The 16,147-nt window shown below is 50.5% G+C and overlaps 1 protein-coding gene across 2 annotated transcripts; it reads left to right on the forward strand.

The window, feature by feature from the left end:
- The first annotated feature begins 1,443 nt into the window (after nucleotides 1–1,443).
- Nucleotides 1,444–15,513, forward strand: TCHP (trichoplein keratin filament binding). 2 transcript variants are annotated; one of them, XM_081285033.1, is made up of 13 exons: nucleotides 1,444–1,577; nucleotides 2,314–2,507; nucleotides 3,400–3,610; nucleotides 4,196–4,252; nucleotides 5,877–5,945; nucleotides 6,207–6,380; nucleotides 7,168–7,280; nucleotides 7,464–7,530; nucleotides 9,331–9,503; nucleotides 11,132–11,213; nucleotides 13,161–13,346; nucleotides 13,858–14,001; nucleotides 14,805–15,513. In XM_081285033.1, exons 2-13 carry the CDS (start codon nucleotides 2,314–2,316, stop codon nucleotides 14,835–14,837), a joined length of 1,503 nt encoding a protein of 500 aa, XP_081141159.1. In that variant the 5' UTR covers nucleotides 1,444–1,577; the 3' UTR covers nucleotides 14,838–15,513. The 2 variants fall into 2 exon arrangements, with proteins under 2 accessions (XP_081141159.1, XP_081141160.1); XM_081285034.1 differs by lacking the exon at nucleotides 1,444–1,577 and having other exon boundaries at nucleotides 2,393–2,528.
- Nucleotides 15,514–16,147: the final 634 nt, after the last annotated feature.

A 16,147-nucleotide genomic window follows, 5' to 3' on the forward strand; every position in this document is an offset into this window, starting at 1 on the left:
GTGGTCAGGGAGGATGGCCAGCCAGCAGAAGAGGCCCAGAGGCCATGACCTGGGGCCTTTAGGCTCAGGCTGCTTGGGAATGGCCGCCCCCTGGTAGGCCAGTTGAGCCCAGGGCCCTTGAGTCTCCCTTGGGGGAGCTTTTCCTGTCCTGTAGGCAACTGTGTGGATGAGGAAACAGGCCCAGAGACACAAAATCAGGATGCAAAGCAAGGTCTCCCCGGACCCCATTCACAGGAAGTCCCTACCCTGCTCCCTGGGGCCTGGCAACAGACACACATTGTGTTCCTTGCTGCACTGATCAGAGTGGGCAGCTGTCTACCTCGTGCACTGGGGATACAACAGGTGAGAATGGCTGTGAGCTTGGCCAAGGATCAGGGCCACCTTGGAGAGTCTCGAGCACAGAGCAGGTCAGCTCCTGAGGAAACCTTATAACTAAAGGGAGGTGGGATGGGGGCTCCTGATTGTGGGCCCGTAGGTCTGACCCTGTGAGTGCTCCATCTTTATTTACTCTCCCAAGAGCCACCCACAAAGCAGCACAATTGTTAACGCTATTCCAGAGACAAGGAAACTGAGGACAGAGAGGACGAGACCTGTCCAGGACCATGCAAGTAGCAAGGTGTGAGTTGAACATGAGCTTGAACATGAGCTACACCCCCCAGCCCCACTTTCTATTGTTTTTAATGGAATAGCTGCTACCTAAAATAACTCATGTGAGTTATAAAACATAGGAAACATATGAGTAGAACGAACTAGAACGAAAGCTCCTGATCCAGTCTAAGACTACCATGGAAAGTTACCAGTAACTTGTAACTTTTAGGTTGGCAGTTCTTCATCCCAGCTGCACACTGAATACCCCTGGGGAACTGGGAACAATACTGACACTCTCAGAAAGCCTGATTCGCTTGGAGTTTGGTCTGGGCATTTGGATTTTTAAAAAAAGGCAAGTGGATTTTTAGAAGCTCCCCCTGTGCAGCCATGTTTAGGGGCCCCTGTCAACCTTACTATTTTTCAGCACTGGGGATTGAATCCAGGGCTGCTCTACCACTGCCCTACACCCCTAACCCTCTGTATTTTTTGAGACAAGGGAGTCTACCTAACTGCTGAGGCTGGCCTTGAACTTGTGATCCTCCTGCCTCAGCCTCTCTGGCCACTGGGAGATGCCCTAGCGTGCACCACCATACCTGACTTTGAGGACCGCTGCCATATTCTCCTCTTCTATTGTCTAGCCTTGATTTCCGCACGCTCCTCTTCACCTTCATCCCACCCATGTTACCACCACGCTGGGTTTCGTGTGGACTAACGAGGTTTGTTGCTGATCTCCCGCCCACCACAAGGGGGCGTCAGAAGAAAAAGAACGCAGTCTTTTTTTTTCTTCGCGCCTCCAAGATCGCGCGGAGGTGGCTTGGCCCTTGTGGCGTTCCGTTGCCCAGAACGTTACCCAGGCAACAAGCCGGAAAACGGCCGGCATTGCTGCGGCGCGGGCTGGAAGGGGAACCCTCGGAACTGGCCCGGCCTGGTCGGGGCATGTGGGAGCTCGGGCCGGGTGACTCTTCGGAAACTTTGGGGCACAAGAGAACGTGAGTCGGGAGGCTGGGCTGGTCCGGGGGAGCCCGCTGTAGGCCGGGTCCCGCAGGACCCTCCGCAGGCGGCGCCGCGCGGGCAGGAACCCGGGCGGGGAATCGCGACGCGAGCCCCTGGCGCCTGGGGGTCGGTCCTCTCTCTGCTGCTGGTGCGCTGGGTGTGACACTTTGTAACTGCTTTTGTTAGATGTGGGTGTTGGAAGCTGAGAGGGGGATGTGGTTTGTTAAGGGAAACCGCCCGGCCTGGGGGCCTGGAGTCTGAAGCTGCTGACTCGGTGCAAAGGCTTCTCCACGGCGGCTTTACAGGACCGAGGACAGAGTGCGTTAGACCTGCCCCCGTCTCAGGACAGGACATACGTGGGTAGCAGCAGGCCACATTTAACCCACGGATGAAGATTATGTGTCCCTAGCACCTGGAGGACGATGCTCCCCAGACGTTCTCGTTCAAGCTCTGCACACCCTCTGCACGGGAGGCAGCTCTTGGCTCAGGAGGAATGGCGACCAGAGACTACCTTTTGCTTTCAAGGCTCCAGCATTGTTGCCAGGCAGCTTGATTTTCTCCATGCATCTGTTTCTTCAGGGTCCCACATAGTAGCCCGGGGTGCTACACCCAGGCTTAGCTCTTCCTGGGCTCTACCAGAGCTAAGGCATTGTTGGAACCAATAAGCAGTCTGTGGCAGTGGACCCAGCCTGTGCAGTTGGCTCATTCTCCTGCCATTGCTGTTCCCCATAGATGGCGCTCCCCACGCTGCCCTCCTACTGGTGCAGCCGAAGGCTTCTGGATCAGCAGGCAACTCGGCAGCGACAGAGAGAACAAGAAGCCCAGCTTAGGCAGCAGTGGGAACAGAACAGCCATTATTTCCAGAAGTCTGACATCTATACCTCCAAACAGGCAGAATGGAGCTCCAAAGCTTCCTACCTGCGGAGGTAACGGTGCAGTAGATGGAGGTGAGGGGTGGCACTTATTGGTCAGGGGATGTGACCTTAAGGGCCAGGGGAGTGTGGTTTGATGGCATGTTTTCTTGAGATTTGCCCGACAGCATGGATGACCCATGTGGTATATTTTTTAAGCTGGAAATTGGGAAAAAAAATCAGCATTGAGGTAATGCATTTGCACTGGAAAAGATAAAATGATACAGAAGTGGACATATGGTAGAATCTGGAATTCTACCCATATCCCAGAGAGAAGCATAGTCATCAGTCTGGTACATATCCTTCCATATTTTTCTCTTTTTGTGTTTAAGTAGATACACAGATACAGCCCATTTTATAGAATAATCGTAAAAACATGGAGGTAAAGCCCAAGATTTAGAGTCAGACCTTGAAAAGCCTGGCTGTGTCATTGTTGCATGAATAAGCCTCAGTTTCCTCATCAGTTATTTTATTTAGTTATTTTGAGACAGGGTCTTACTAAGTTGCCCAGGCTGGCCTCAAACTTGGCTAGGATTAGAAGTGTGCTCCTCCACACCTGGCTGATTATGATTAAAGTGAAGCCCAAACCAAACCTACTTTATAAGGACTCAAGTGATAAATAATGTAAAAACTCCCATGTGTATATTACCTGGCACATAATAATTGCTCAAAAAATTAGCTATTACTACTGTCACGTGTGTATATACGTCCATTATGTTTTCTTTTTGCAAAAACGAGACTTTCCAATATGCATCTTGTTCTGTGACCTGCTCTCTTCACCTTGGCTTAGAGCACCTTCCTGTGTCATTGTTGTGTGTGCCTCAGTCTCTCCTCCCACATGGTGGAGTAGAGCATGCCACCTGGGGCTGTAGCACGATTGATGTTTCATGGGCCTCTTCTTACCCAGCATGCATGCCTACCAGCGAGAGAAGATGAAGGAGGAGAAGAGGAAGAGTCTGGAAGCGCGTCGAGACAGACTCCGGCAGCTTATGCTGGAGGAACAGGACCTGGTGGTCAGGGAACTGGAAGAGCTGAGGCTGAGCATGAACTTGCGGGAACAAAGAATCCGGGAGCGGCATGGGAATCTGAAATCTGCCCAAGAAGAACAGAGGAAACTGGTAACTGTCATAGCTCTTAGGAGGCTGTGGAGGAGTAGGAGCATCCCCACCTGTCAGTGTAGTGACATGGGGTCATTCACTCCTGGGAGCTCTGGTCTGATGAGATGCCGGTTACCTCCAGAGCCAGCCTGGAAGAGTGCCCCCTCCATTCTTGTGCAGGGAGCATTCCTCTCTTTGGCCCCTTAAAAGATGACAGCTGATTCCTCTTTCCTAATTCCAGTTCTGTGGTTCCACAAAGGTCTGGGACTGCTGTATTTTAACTTCCAAAGCAGTTGTGGAATGGTGAGCCCCAGTCTGCTCATAGCCTGCTGTGTATTTGGGACCCCCTAGAAAGAACCCATCTGTGGCATTAGATTTTGGCCCCCTTCATCACCACCGCAAGCGTCACTTGTCACAGCCATCCATTCTGCTTGGATGCCTGGCTCCCAGTGCTGTAGGTGCAGGTCGGGTGGATTTGAATGATGGGTGCGGTGACATCTCATAAGCAGGAGGACAGCTTGGGCCTGAGCTGACTTCCATTGTGTATCATTCAGAATATGAGTGGATTGGAAAAGCGACATCAGACTTCCCCTTTTGTGTTTTCAGATTGCTGAACAACTTTTGTATGAACACTGGAAAAAGAACAACCCGAAACTCCGAGAGGTAATCCACCGATTTACCTGAGTAGATAAAATTATGAAGCCAGATTTAAAAATTTTTTTTTACCATGCGTCTTGTTCTGGGTTGAAATGGGAGGGAATCTCCAGCTCCTGAAGAGCGTACCGGGTTGGAAACCTGGTGCACATCAGCAGTTCATTTGGTTGTTTTAATACGTGTTTATTCAACACTGCTGCATGGTCTGCTGCTTGGGGTGTGGTCCTTGCCCTTAAGGAGCTTGCTGGCCAGTGGGGGAGCCAGTGAACAGCTTGTTCAGTGCAGGCTACAGGGAACTGGGCAGGTGGTGGTGGGAGCCCCCTGTTCAGGGGTTGAGGAGGCATCCTAGAGGAGTTAGTATGGTGGAGGGGTCCTAACTCGACCGTATCAGTGTGAGAGAAGAACCTTCTAGTAGAGGTGACGGTGAGAATCAGGCCTGAGTTCTGAGAACAGAGTAAGTCCAAGGGCTGCAAGAGGCTGGGATATCATATTAGAAGTGGGAGCCTCCAGGAGATGAGGCTGGTGAGGCAGACAGAGTCAGACAGTCCCCGACAGTCCCCTGGAGGCCCTGGGGATACCCAGAGTGCTTTACCAGGGCCAGAGGAGGTGGTTGAGGCAGGCCAGAGGAGGGTGTTGAAGGGGCTGCTGCATAGCCCAGCTGGGGGATGCTGAAAGCCTGAACTGGGATGACAGGAGACAGGTGGATGAATCTGCAGGACCTGGTGACAGGGAGAAAGGGTGGCATCTTGGCTTGGTGGCATCATTCAGCAGAGACTGGGTGAAGGAAGTTGATCCCAGTGATGAGTGATATTTGTTTATGTCAACTTAATGGTTTTGAGCACATTTGGCACTATTACTTCATTTGTAGTCACACTTATGAGTTGCTGGTTGCTAAGGGATGGAGTTTCTAAGTGTTTTTGAGTGTCATGTGGTTAACATTAACCTGTGGGAGGACCCCTCTTCATGCCGTCTGTCAGCTTAGTGGGTGAAGTCATGTACTCAGAAAAGTTATTGACAACATTCAGTTCATCACAGTGTTCACAGTGTTGGTGGGAGAATTTAAACTTTAATAATTTCCAAATGAAAGGTTTTGGACAGAGTGACACATTCCTTTTCTAATCCAGAAGATTCTCTAAGCCCATCTCTCTTACTGACTTGTTGGACCTGCTTGTTGCATCATTTGATAGAGGGAGCACCTGTTTTCACAGTTATTACTTTGCAGAAGAAGTTTTGGGGACCAAGCTCATGGTGGGCTCCCAGGGTCTGCCCCATCCAGCTGTCTCTCAGAGCCTGGGGGCCTGGCACTTGAGGCCAGCCAGAGGTGGCTTTTGTATATCTACTCAGTGTTTGTGGCTTGCTTCCTTCTCTGCCCCACTGACAAAGAGTTTCTGTTACTTTGTTTCAATGCTGGAGTTTGGTTTAGAAGCACCTGGTCCTTGGTTTTCTAATTGACCAGCTTTCAGCCTATGTCAGAGCCCCCCACACGCCCTTACCAAGCCACTCAGGCCTCATAGACAGAAGTCATGATCATGTTCCAGTGGGTGGCATGGAAGGTACCAAAAACTGTTCCCAGCAGTAGTATGTGTCACATAAGCCAACGAGGAAATTAATATTGTCCCCCTCTTATCCTCAGATTGAGTTGGACCTTCACAAGAAGCATGTGATAAACTCTTGGGAAACACAGAAAGAAGAAAAAAAACAGGTGTAGTATGTGACTCTGGAAATAGCCACGTGTGTGGTGGTTGAGAGTGTCTTTGTCTCTGGATTTTCTTCCTGTTTTATATTATTGACTTAGTGACGAGGTGCAGGCCGGGTGATCAGGGCCAATGGGTGGAAGGTGGCACATGTGTCTTTAAGGGCATTTATTGTTGCTGGAGTTTGTTTTGATAAAATTCATATTATAAAGACCCAGGGGGCTACATGTCACAAGTGTTGGCCATCAGGTTAATGTGGCTTCTTGCAGGAGGAAGCCACCAAAGAGCAAGAGAACAGACGCTATGAAAATGAATACGAAATAGCTCGGAGGGAAGCAATGGAGCGGCTGAGAGCCGAGGAGGAGCGGAGGCACCTGGAGGATAAGCTGCAGGCGGAGGCGCTGTGTCGGCAGATGGAGGAGCTGAAGCTGAAGGAGATGGAGGTGAGTGAGAAACGGGCCTAGGACACAGGTCCTCAGGTGGCTGGGCGGGGCGAATCCGGGCAGTGCAGCCGCAGACGGTGCTCCCTTCCCATGTACTCCCATCCAGGTCCTCCGTGCCCTGAGGTCGTGTGCCTAGATTCTAGAACATTAGCCAACCAGAGATAATACCTGTTCTCCTAGATGCAGTAGCAGACTCTGGGAGTCTTAGAATGTGGGTTTCTCGTGTGCTAAGCAGACATGACTTAGTTGGATGAGGTAGCACACGGCCTTCTGCTGGTAGCTGGTCTTGGGTCTTGGGGGTCTCGGAGCCTGTCTTTTGAGGATATTGTGCTGAGAATTCTGAGGGGGCTGGATCTTCCCCTTCACATGTAGGGAGGCCCCATCTCCTTTGACCTTCTGTCCTCTTCCTTTTCCTTGCCTGAATGTTTTAATGCCTGGATATTTTGTGCCCACCACAAATTCCGGATGTGAGAGTAGAGCCTGCGCAAGGTCCTCACCCCTGGCCTCACGTGGTTGCTGGTTAGGTGGGGAAGCAGCTGTTAAGGTACAGTAAGTGTGGACAGCACAGGAAGTTCAAGGGGCCAGAAAAGACCCTTGCAGGAAGTGACTCAGTAGAGATGGAACCAGTGGACAAGTTAAGCTGAGAAAGGGGCTGAACCCCAGAGGTGGAGGGGATTGTGAGCCATGGGGGCAGGCCATGCTGTGTAGTTCCTGCCAAAAATGGAGAGGAGAAATTGCGGAAAATTTGCTTGCCATGATCTCATTGGCTTTACCCTTAAAACTGCAGGCAACCAAACTGAAGAAGGAGCAGGAGAATCTTCTGAAGCAACGGTGGGAACTGGAGAGGCTGGAGGAAGAGAGGAGGCAGATGGCAGCCTTCCGGCGGAAGGCAGAGTTGGGGTGCGTGTGGGGAACCCTGCTCTGGTCCAGGCAGGCAGCCTCTTACATCCAGAGACTCACACTGGGGTCCCTGGAACCCATCCTCTCCATCCACTAGAGGATGTCGCCTGAGTGAGCAGTTGTCTCTTCCCCATTCTATTGTTTGCAAAGTACTGAAGGCAGCCCACGGTTTGTCATTTATAGGCGTTTTTTGAGACATCAGTACAATGCACAGCTCAACCGGCGCACCCAGCAGATCAAACAGGAACTGGTGAGTCTGAGTGGATGTCTTGGCATTTTTCCACCCTTTTTTGAAAAATATCTTCCACTGCTCAGTAGACACTTGCATTCTCTTAAGAATTTAAAATAAAATGAGGGGTGGGGAATGGGGAGATGTTGGTCAAAGGATATGTACTTCCTGTTTTGTTTAGTTTTTTTTTTTTTTCCCTGCAATACTGGGGAGTGAACCCAGCGGTGCTCTGCCACTGAGCGACAGCCCCAGTCCTTTTTATTTTTTTGAGACAGGGTCTTTCCCAGTCTGGTTTCAAATGTGATCCTCCTGCCTCAGCCTCTTTAGGATTAGGAGATTAGGAGCATTAGGGGCATATGCCAGCATGCCTGGCTCTAGTGACAGAATGAATCTAATGAACAGTTTGGGGATTATAGCTCAGAATACTGCTGCTGTGATTTGAAATCTGAGGGTGCAGCGCAGAGTTAGGGCATAGGTTTGACGTGCATGAGATCCAATGTTCAGTTCTTAGCACCACCCAGAAAAAAAATATTTGTCAAGAAAGTAGTGTTCTCACCACAGGAAAAGGTAACTGTGAGGTTATGTGTGTTAATAGCTCGGTTGTAGTAATTATTTAACATGTACGTATGTATCAAAACATCAAATTATATTTCCAGGACTGGGCTTGGTGGCACATACCTGTAATCCCAGCTGCTCAGCAGGCTGAGGTAGGAGAATCACAAGTGTGAGGCCGGCCTCAACAACTTAATGAGATCCTGTCTCAAAATGGAAAGTTAAAAAGTGCTGAGGATGTGGCCCAGTGGTAAAGCGTGCCTGGTCAATTCTCAATACCAAAAAACCCCACAAAAATTATATTTCAGTGAAACTATTGTTTAAAACAACAACAACAAAAGAAAACCTAAACAACACAGATTCCTCCTGTGCTGCCCCTCTCCCGGGATGGCCATTTGGTGCCTGTTTGTCTAGATACACATACCTATAAAGAGTTGGGTGCTTTTTTCTTTGGCTGTTTTTGAATACGACTGAGGTTGCATTCTTTAGCATACTCAGTAGTACATACATAACTTTAAAAAGAGCCACATATTTAGACTGAGCGTGGCTTTTTTATTGTAGCTGCTCAGTGGTTCCTTTTAGGTTCTTTACCGAGCCCCCTATGAGCAAGGGTCGGCCCAGCGTTCCACACCCTCCCGGCCTTCTCTGTTGGGGCAGCTTGTTGGGACTCAGAGTCACTCCTGTGCATGCTGCCCCCGTGCGGGGCATGGGCCGCCTCTGGCTCTTCCCTCCTGCGTTGGACCTGCAGGACCGGTGCGTGCACAGCCTTGGCGTTTGTGTCACTATACTCGATATTCTTAAAAGTGGAATTGCTGCCAAATTATGTTCTAAAAAGCTGTGCTGTCCCTATGTCCAAGGGCTTGTGGTGGCACAAGGTGGTGGAGAGGGGACTCTGCTTTTAGGCAGCAATTCCACTTCTGCGAACATGAACTGCAGTGACAGATGTGCAAAAAAATGCATACACTGCTCCCTGCAGCTTCAGTGTGAGAGAGAAGACCCGAGAATGACCCGGTGCCCCTGGGCAGGGGATGGCCTATTGCACGGCTGGACCAGGGCACCACACTGTCTGAACCGCCCCTCCTGGTTACCGTGATGTCTTCTGGAAACAGTCCAGCATCTTCCCTTCTCTTGGGAATGTGGAGACTCCCTCTGCTACCGGCAGCTTGTGGGGAAGGGGTGGGGGAGGGGACACGTCCCTGTGGGAGCGGAGCTCAGGGGGCTGCACCTGGGCTCTGGCCAGGTGCCCACTGCTGCACCTGCTTCCTCTAGGAGGCAGACAGGCGCATCCTGCAGGCCCTCCTGGAGAAGGAGGACGAGGCCCAGCGCATGCACCTGGCCAGGCGGGAGCAGGCCCTGGCTGACGTGGCCTGGATGAAGCAGGTCATCGAGGAGCAGCTGCAGCTCGAGAGGACGCGGGAGGCAGAGCTGCAGATGCTGTTGAGGTGAGAGGTGGCAGCTGCCTGGGCTTATGTTCCTGCTTCCTGCTCTAGGACCTTGAAAAAAATATCCATTAGATCATCAAAGGGCCACCTTTGGTGTGTGTGTGTATGTGTGTGTGTGTGTGTGTATTAAACCCAGGGGTGCTCTACCACTGAGCTACACTCCCAGCCTTTCTTACTTTCTATTTATTTATTTATTTAGATTGTTAATAGGCCTTTATTTAATTTATATGTGGTGCTGAGAATTGAACCCAGTGCTTCACATGTGCCAGGCAAGTACGCTACCGCAGAACCAGTCCCAGCCCCTTTTTATTTTGAGGTGGGCTTGTTAAATTGCCCGGGCTGGCCTCCAACTTGCAGTCCTCCTGCCTCTGCCTCCTGAACTGCTGGGATCACAGGTGTGTGCGTGCCATTGTGCCTGCCTCCACTTTCTTCTTTGAAGCATTAGTCCCTGTTAATTTGGCCTTTCCCTTGTGGGCATGTTTCCCTGAAATTATTAGGATTTAAAGTAATGATGTGTTCATTTTAAATCTTAGAAATCTGAAAGGAAATTGTTATAGATTATGGAAATGTTGAATGCTTCTTGAGTCTATAAAAATGGGCCTGATACTTGTATGTGCGTATGTATATATAATGCATCATATGTGATATACGTCAAACATCATACCTGTGTCATATACTCATACATACGTACGTGTATGTACACACCCACCTCTTTTTGAGATGAGGCCGTGCTGTGTTGCTTCAAACTACAGGGCTCAAGCAATCCTCTTATCTCAGCCCAAGTAGCTCAGGCTATAGGTGTGTACTACCACACCTGGCTTTGAAGCCTAAAAATTAAGCTAGTAAATTGAAATAACTTAATAATATGCAGCGTGCACTGAGCACTTCCTGGGTGCCAGACACTGTGCTGAGTGCTTTACAGCCCTCCTGTTCCTGGATCCTAACCTCCAGCTGAGTTGCAGGTGTGTGGGACATGGATACTAGAGGAGGTCATTTGTGGGAAGCCATCCGTGAAATACATGACAACCTTCTCAGGGCTTGGAAGCCAGGGAAGGAACTTTCTGTGGTTCTCCCCCAGTAATAGATGGCCCAGTGCACTTGACCTTTTCCTTCGCTCTGCTAGAAAGTTCCTCATGTAGAACTGAGATGGGCATATCCCGTGAGGAACTGGACAGCTCACCTTCATCCTGTTTTGGTGAAGAACATTCTATGGAAGGCCTTTGATGTTTCCTGATGTAAATAAAGCAGGCTTGGACTCCATCTTTGTCCAGAAGCTCCGTCATGGTCAGCTTGCCCGCCCTGTCCCCTCTTTTGAAACTACTTTCTGTGTTTTGTGTTTTTTTTCGCTGTTTATTTCTCTTAGCTTTTATTTCTCAGCCAGCCCATTCCACCCAGAGGAACCCTATTCCCACTGCCCACGTGGATATGGGTGGGAGTCATTTGCCTGCACCAGGGTGAGCCAGCTGTGACCCCAGATGTAGGGTGACAGGGCTTGCTTGGGTACGGTGGTGCTCTCCCGTCTCCATGTCCTGATGGTCTTGTTCATGTTAGATGGCTGCAGTGCAGGTCAGCACTAGAGCTTTCTGTACGTGGTGTGAAGCCTATGTCGTCCGCTTGTGTTTGCCCAGGGAGGAGGCCAAAGAGATGTGGGAGAAGAGAGAAGCAGAGTGGGCCCGGGAGCAGAGCGCGCGGGACAGGCTGATGACCGAGGTAATCCCAGCTGCGGGGGCTCGCCTGGCCACTGGTCCTGGCAGTGTCTGGAGTCGGCTGTCGTATAATGATCCTGCCACGCATTCTGGGCATAGTCTCTGGTTATTTTAAGTGGGCTTTAAAAAGCATTGTAAAAGTCATTGAGGCTTATTAGAAATTCAGAAGTATAGAAAACCACAATTGAAAAGTCGGGGCAGAGCGTCCCCGCCCCCACCTCCCAGCCATGGCCGCTTGGCTCCTTCCACTCTCCTGTTTCTGTGCAGGGCGTCTTGCCTGCATAGGTCATTTTTTTGTTTTGTTTTTTAATTGTTTTGTAAATACTGTGCTACTTGATTTCCAGTTTCGACATACTAGTTCATCTGGTAAGTGTCATGTTGATGGCGTCGTCACGAGGTTCACCCTGGTTGGCTTTCCTTTTCCCTCTGTGGACATTCTGTTGCTTTCTAACTTTGAGTCATGATAAGGAATGCTGCGTGGAGCACCTGTGGGAAGCTCTCCCTGCTGTGGGTGTTTTCCCTGGGTGGGTCACCAGAAACCCACCAGAGAGCATGCGTGGAAGGTACACCCATCATGGGTACTCTTCCTGCATCAAAGGTATTTTTCTTTTTTTAAGTCAATGAATTTTTCTTTAAGGAATTTCCCATTGTGGTTCCTTTGCTGTCCACCTCAAGGATGCCCTTTTTTTAAATTGTTGGTGGACCTTTATTTAATTTTTTAATTTATATGCAGTGTTGAGAATTGAACCCAGGGCCTTGAACATGCTAGGCAAGTGCTCTACCCCTCAGCCCCAGCCCCAGCCCCAGCCCCAGGATGCCCTTTTAAAAGAACTGATGCTTAATCCAGTCGTCCCATCAGCCCGCCATTCTTTTTTGGCGGATGGCTTCTGTTTGAACTTCAATCATGGACATACTGAGAGACTCTCCCACTTCTCCCTCCAGGATATTTGGGATCTGATTTCTTCAAGTCATTGACTTTAGGATCTCTTTTGGGGTGAAGGGATCTACCTGGTTCTCAATTGCTGACCCTCTAGACATCAGTGTTCACATCATCCTCATCGCTGTCATCACCCTCAGGAGCAGTACAGATGTGGATATGCCAATACCTAGATAAAGAAAATAGAGGTCTCTCTTACTTTCCATTAATTGCCTAGTAGTTCCTTCCCATTGACCCAACAGATAGTCCTGGGAGTAAAGCTAAACCACAGAGGAAAACACTTGAAAGTGGTTCAGAATGCAAGGTCGCACCTTGTGCCTGCAGTATGCCACATTTTTAATTCCTGGGAAATTGGGTCACAGTTGGTGATTTTTCATTTATGAGTACTAAATATTCCCTAGTGGCTCTGATTTTCTCCATTTAAATTCTCCTCTTGGTTGTGGCCACTTCATGTGTCCTTGCAGAGAGTAGAGCTGGTGTGTGTGTGTGTGTGTGTGTGTGTGTGTGTGTGTGTGTGTGGTGGCTTCCTGGTCACTGACTCTCGGCTGTGGCCTGGGCCTATGGCGGGACGTGATGTTGCTCTGGGGCCCAGTCTCCTACACAACAGTCCTCTGATTTCTGCTGTGTGGAGAAGTCGATTTGAATCCAAGCTTAGGCTGACCAGGTTGTCCCTAGTCATCTGTGTGGCTTCTTTCTTTATTTCAGAGCCCAGAAAACGCCTGTTACTATTCGCTTTCCCTGGTCTGGGGAATGGGCTCTAGTCAAACTCTTTGGGATGTCTCTGGTACCGAGCCTGCATCTGGGTGTGAGGAGAGGGTGGGAAATGCCCTTGTACCTGGCAAACATGGCCAGCACTGGTCTGGCTGGACCCATGGCTGGGCCTGAGTCCTCCATCTGGGTTAAGGTGGGGTCTGAGGATTAGGCTGGGTCTTGAGGCAGCCTCAGCCTGTCTGGGGCTTGTAGGACGACAGGTGTCATGAGATTCAAATCCTCCTCTTCCTCTCCTGAGGATAGGTTCTGATGGGGAGGCAACAACAGATACAAGAAAAGATTGAACAGAACCGACGGGCCCAAGAGGAATCCCTCAGACACAGGGAGCAACTCATTCAGAATCTCGAGGAGGCAAGAGAGTCGGCCCGCCGAGCGAGAGAGGAGAGTGAAGAACTGAAGTCAGCCAGGAAGCAGGAGTTGGATGCCCAGGTGGGGCTGACGTTGAGGGCAGTAGCATCTCTGCCAGGAGCCTGAGGCAGCAGGCCCTGCCCGGGTTCTGCATCCATGGGACAGAATCTCAGACCCTTGGCTTGGTCCGTTGCCCGCCCACTCTGGCTGTTGAGTTCCAGCAGAAGCCTGGTGGGCTGGGCTTCACTCCTGCAGGTCCCTCATCTCTGGTGGGGACCAGGTGACATCCCTGTTTCTTTGTGCTGTCTTCATCTGGAAGCAGCTGGCTTACTGGACTACAGGTCTCTCTTTGGTACCTGATGTCTAACCCAGAACATTCTCCTACACACATAGCCTGTCCAGAATTTTTTTACCAGGTCCATAGCCCCACACAGATGGCTTTTTCCATCCCCTGAGTCCCATTCCCTTTTCCTGGCATTTGCCATCATTGTTCCTTAGCTCTGACCCACAGCCTGGGTAGGACCACAGGCTTTCTCTCCCAGGGCTCTCACCCATGGGCCTTTTCTCCGGTGACTTTGTTCTTGGTGCCCAGGTGGCAGAGCGCCAGCTGCGGGCATGGGAAGAGGACCAGCAGGCGGAGGAGGAAGAGGCGGAGACCAGGCAGGCAGAGCAGCTCTCTGACGCTCTGTTGCAGCAGGAGGCGAAGATCATGGCTGAGCAGGGCTACCGGCCCAAGGTAGGAGCCTGCCAGGTGTGGACCACTGAGCCCTGTGCTTGCCCTGTCCTCCCTGTCCCCGGGTCTTCCCTGGTCCTCCTCCCTGATCTCTCTCCTGACTGGTCAGTGTCTGATGGTCTCTTTCCGTCCTTGGTTGGGCCCAGAAGTCCTCTAGGTGATTTTTCTATGGCTCCTGCTGCTGCATCCCAAAGACAGGGTCTGGACTGGGAGCTGTGTGCCTGTCCACCCTGTTTGGGGACAAAATACAGTCTAAAGAGCTGTGGCCACAGCTGGTGAGAGGAGACAGTGGGGCCAAGTTGCACCTGCTCAGTAGCCAGGTGACCAGGAGACCCCCTGCTGGCCTCTTCCCTCTGGCTGATCCTCTCTTCCCCTCCCTCCTGTCTCTTGCTGCACTTGAGTGACCCCTATGGACAGCACCTGCTTTGTGGGAGCTGACTAAGGGAGGGCACTGCTTGCCTTTCCTGGGGCCACCCAGGCCTCTGGTACTCTAAGGGGCACCCCCGTGGACACCTGCTGCAAAGAAAGAGGACTGTCTGCTTCATGGTCAGATAGAACTGAGCGCGACAGAGTTGGCGCAGGCCCTCATCTGCAAAGGGCTTGGAGGCAGGGGTGGGCAGGGATCGGGGAGGAGGACCAGGGTTTCACAGAGCACAGGAATGGCAGCTTCTAGAGGGCCTTCTTTAAGGGCTCAGGTCAGAGCTCTTTCAGCTGTAAGTAAAAACCAGCTCTAATTGAAATGAGGCTACTTCCCATCTTCCAGGGACTGCTGATCTGATGGTCTCCTGCCTGCTTTCTTCCCTCAGGCCTACGGACATCCCAGAATTGCTTGGGACTAACTTTGCTGGTACTGTAGGCACAGAGAAGAATGGTGCTGAGTTCTTTGACCCGCAGCTGCCAGACAGTTCTACAGTGTTTGGCTCTGCTCAGGGTTCAAGGCAACACCGGGAGTTGAGCTCTGCATGCTCAGGTGTGTGGTCAAGGACAATTGAAGGGCCTGGCGTTCCCCGGCGTGGATGTGCAGAACCCTGGTGTGACGCCCTCTCCTGCCTTTCTCATCCAAGAGCCTCTCTCTCACAGCCCCGTTCACGGTACTCTTGTAAAGTATTCATAAATAACTTAAGGTTCTGGATCAATACTAAGAGGTACAAGTCGTATTTCATAACAGGATGTGTGGTTTCTCGTCTCCCCTGTGTCAACTCCAGAGAAGACTAGCCAGGGCGTTGCACATGCTAGGCAAGCACTCTGCCACGGGCCAAATCCCCAACCCCATACTTTAAAATTGTCATTTAAATTTAACTGTTGTATTGAAAACAAACTTACAGGTCTTGGTGCAGTTTATTTCAAGGTTTATGAATTTAGTAGCCCGAAAGGAGCACATCTTTTATATTTGGGAAGCAAAGAACTAGGAATAATTAGGACCTTCCAACAGTCTGACGGTCTCTGAATGCTTCTGGAAAGGTGGTGAGAAATGAGTCTTCCTCCTTCAGGAAGTGTTTTGGGAGAATTTCTGCAGAGTGTGTATGCAGGGCAGTGATCACAGCATGTGTTGCTGACCCTGCAAAAGAACCCCAAACGGTCCCCTGGCTGACTGGTCTTTAAAGGCAGGGCCCTGACCCTCAGGGCCTCTAGTGTCTGGGGAAGGTCTCCGTTTCACGCAGCCACCTGGGATTTTTGTGCCCAGAGAAAGGGGCTGAACCTGAAGAAACCAGATGGACTCAGACCACGGACCCGGCCCCCTCCCCTCTTCTCCCACTGTTGTGTCAGTGTGACATAGTCCCAGATTTCTCTCTATAATAGCTACAGTTCCTTGTAGTAACAATCATATTTTTATGACTGGTATTTTTTCCATTCTCTTCCTCTGAGAAGTCATTTTCATGACATTGTATTCAAGGTTCCACGGCTCAGGAAATGACAGCTAATTATTGGCTATTTTTCTATGGTTATTAAAAACCAGAGTTTCGTAAAATATTTCTGAGTCTCAGGTCACATTTCCTCTCCCTTCCATTATGTTGTGAAAACAAATTGAGCTGCAGACTGCACCCTGAACCCGATGTTCATCCTGTGTCTTGGGTTCTCCAGGAGTGGCCCCCGAGCCCCACTCGTGTCCTGCTTGCTCATCTTTATCCCCCAGATGTTCATTAATTGT

The sequence above is a fragment of the Spermophilus citellus genome, assembly GCF_964194105.1.
Source record: "Spermophilus citellus genome assembly, chromosome: 3".
NCBI lineage: Eukaryota > Metazoa > Chordata > Mammalia > Rodentia > Sciuridae > Spermophilus > Spermophilus citellus.

What these genes read in the sequence shown, in the direction of transcription:
- TCHP (XM_081285033.1), top strand. Translation starts at nt 2,314, where the DNA reads ATGGCGCTCCCCACGCTGCCCTCCTACTGGTGCAGCCGAAGGCTTCTG. An exon ending in AAGAAGAACAGAGGAAACTG is followed by an intron (nt 3,611 to 4,195) that starts GTAACTGTCATA and finishes TTGTGTTTTCAG; the next exon opens with ATTGCTGAACAACTTTTGTA. An exon ending in AGCAGATCAAACAGGAACTG is followed by an intron (nt 7,531 to 9,330) that starts GTGAGTCTGAGT and finishes TGCTTCCTCTAG; the next exon opens with GAGGCAGACAGGCGCATCCT.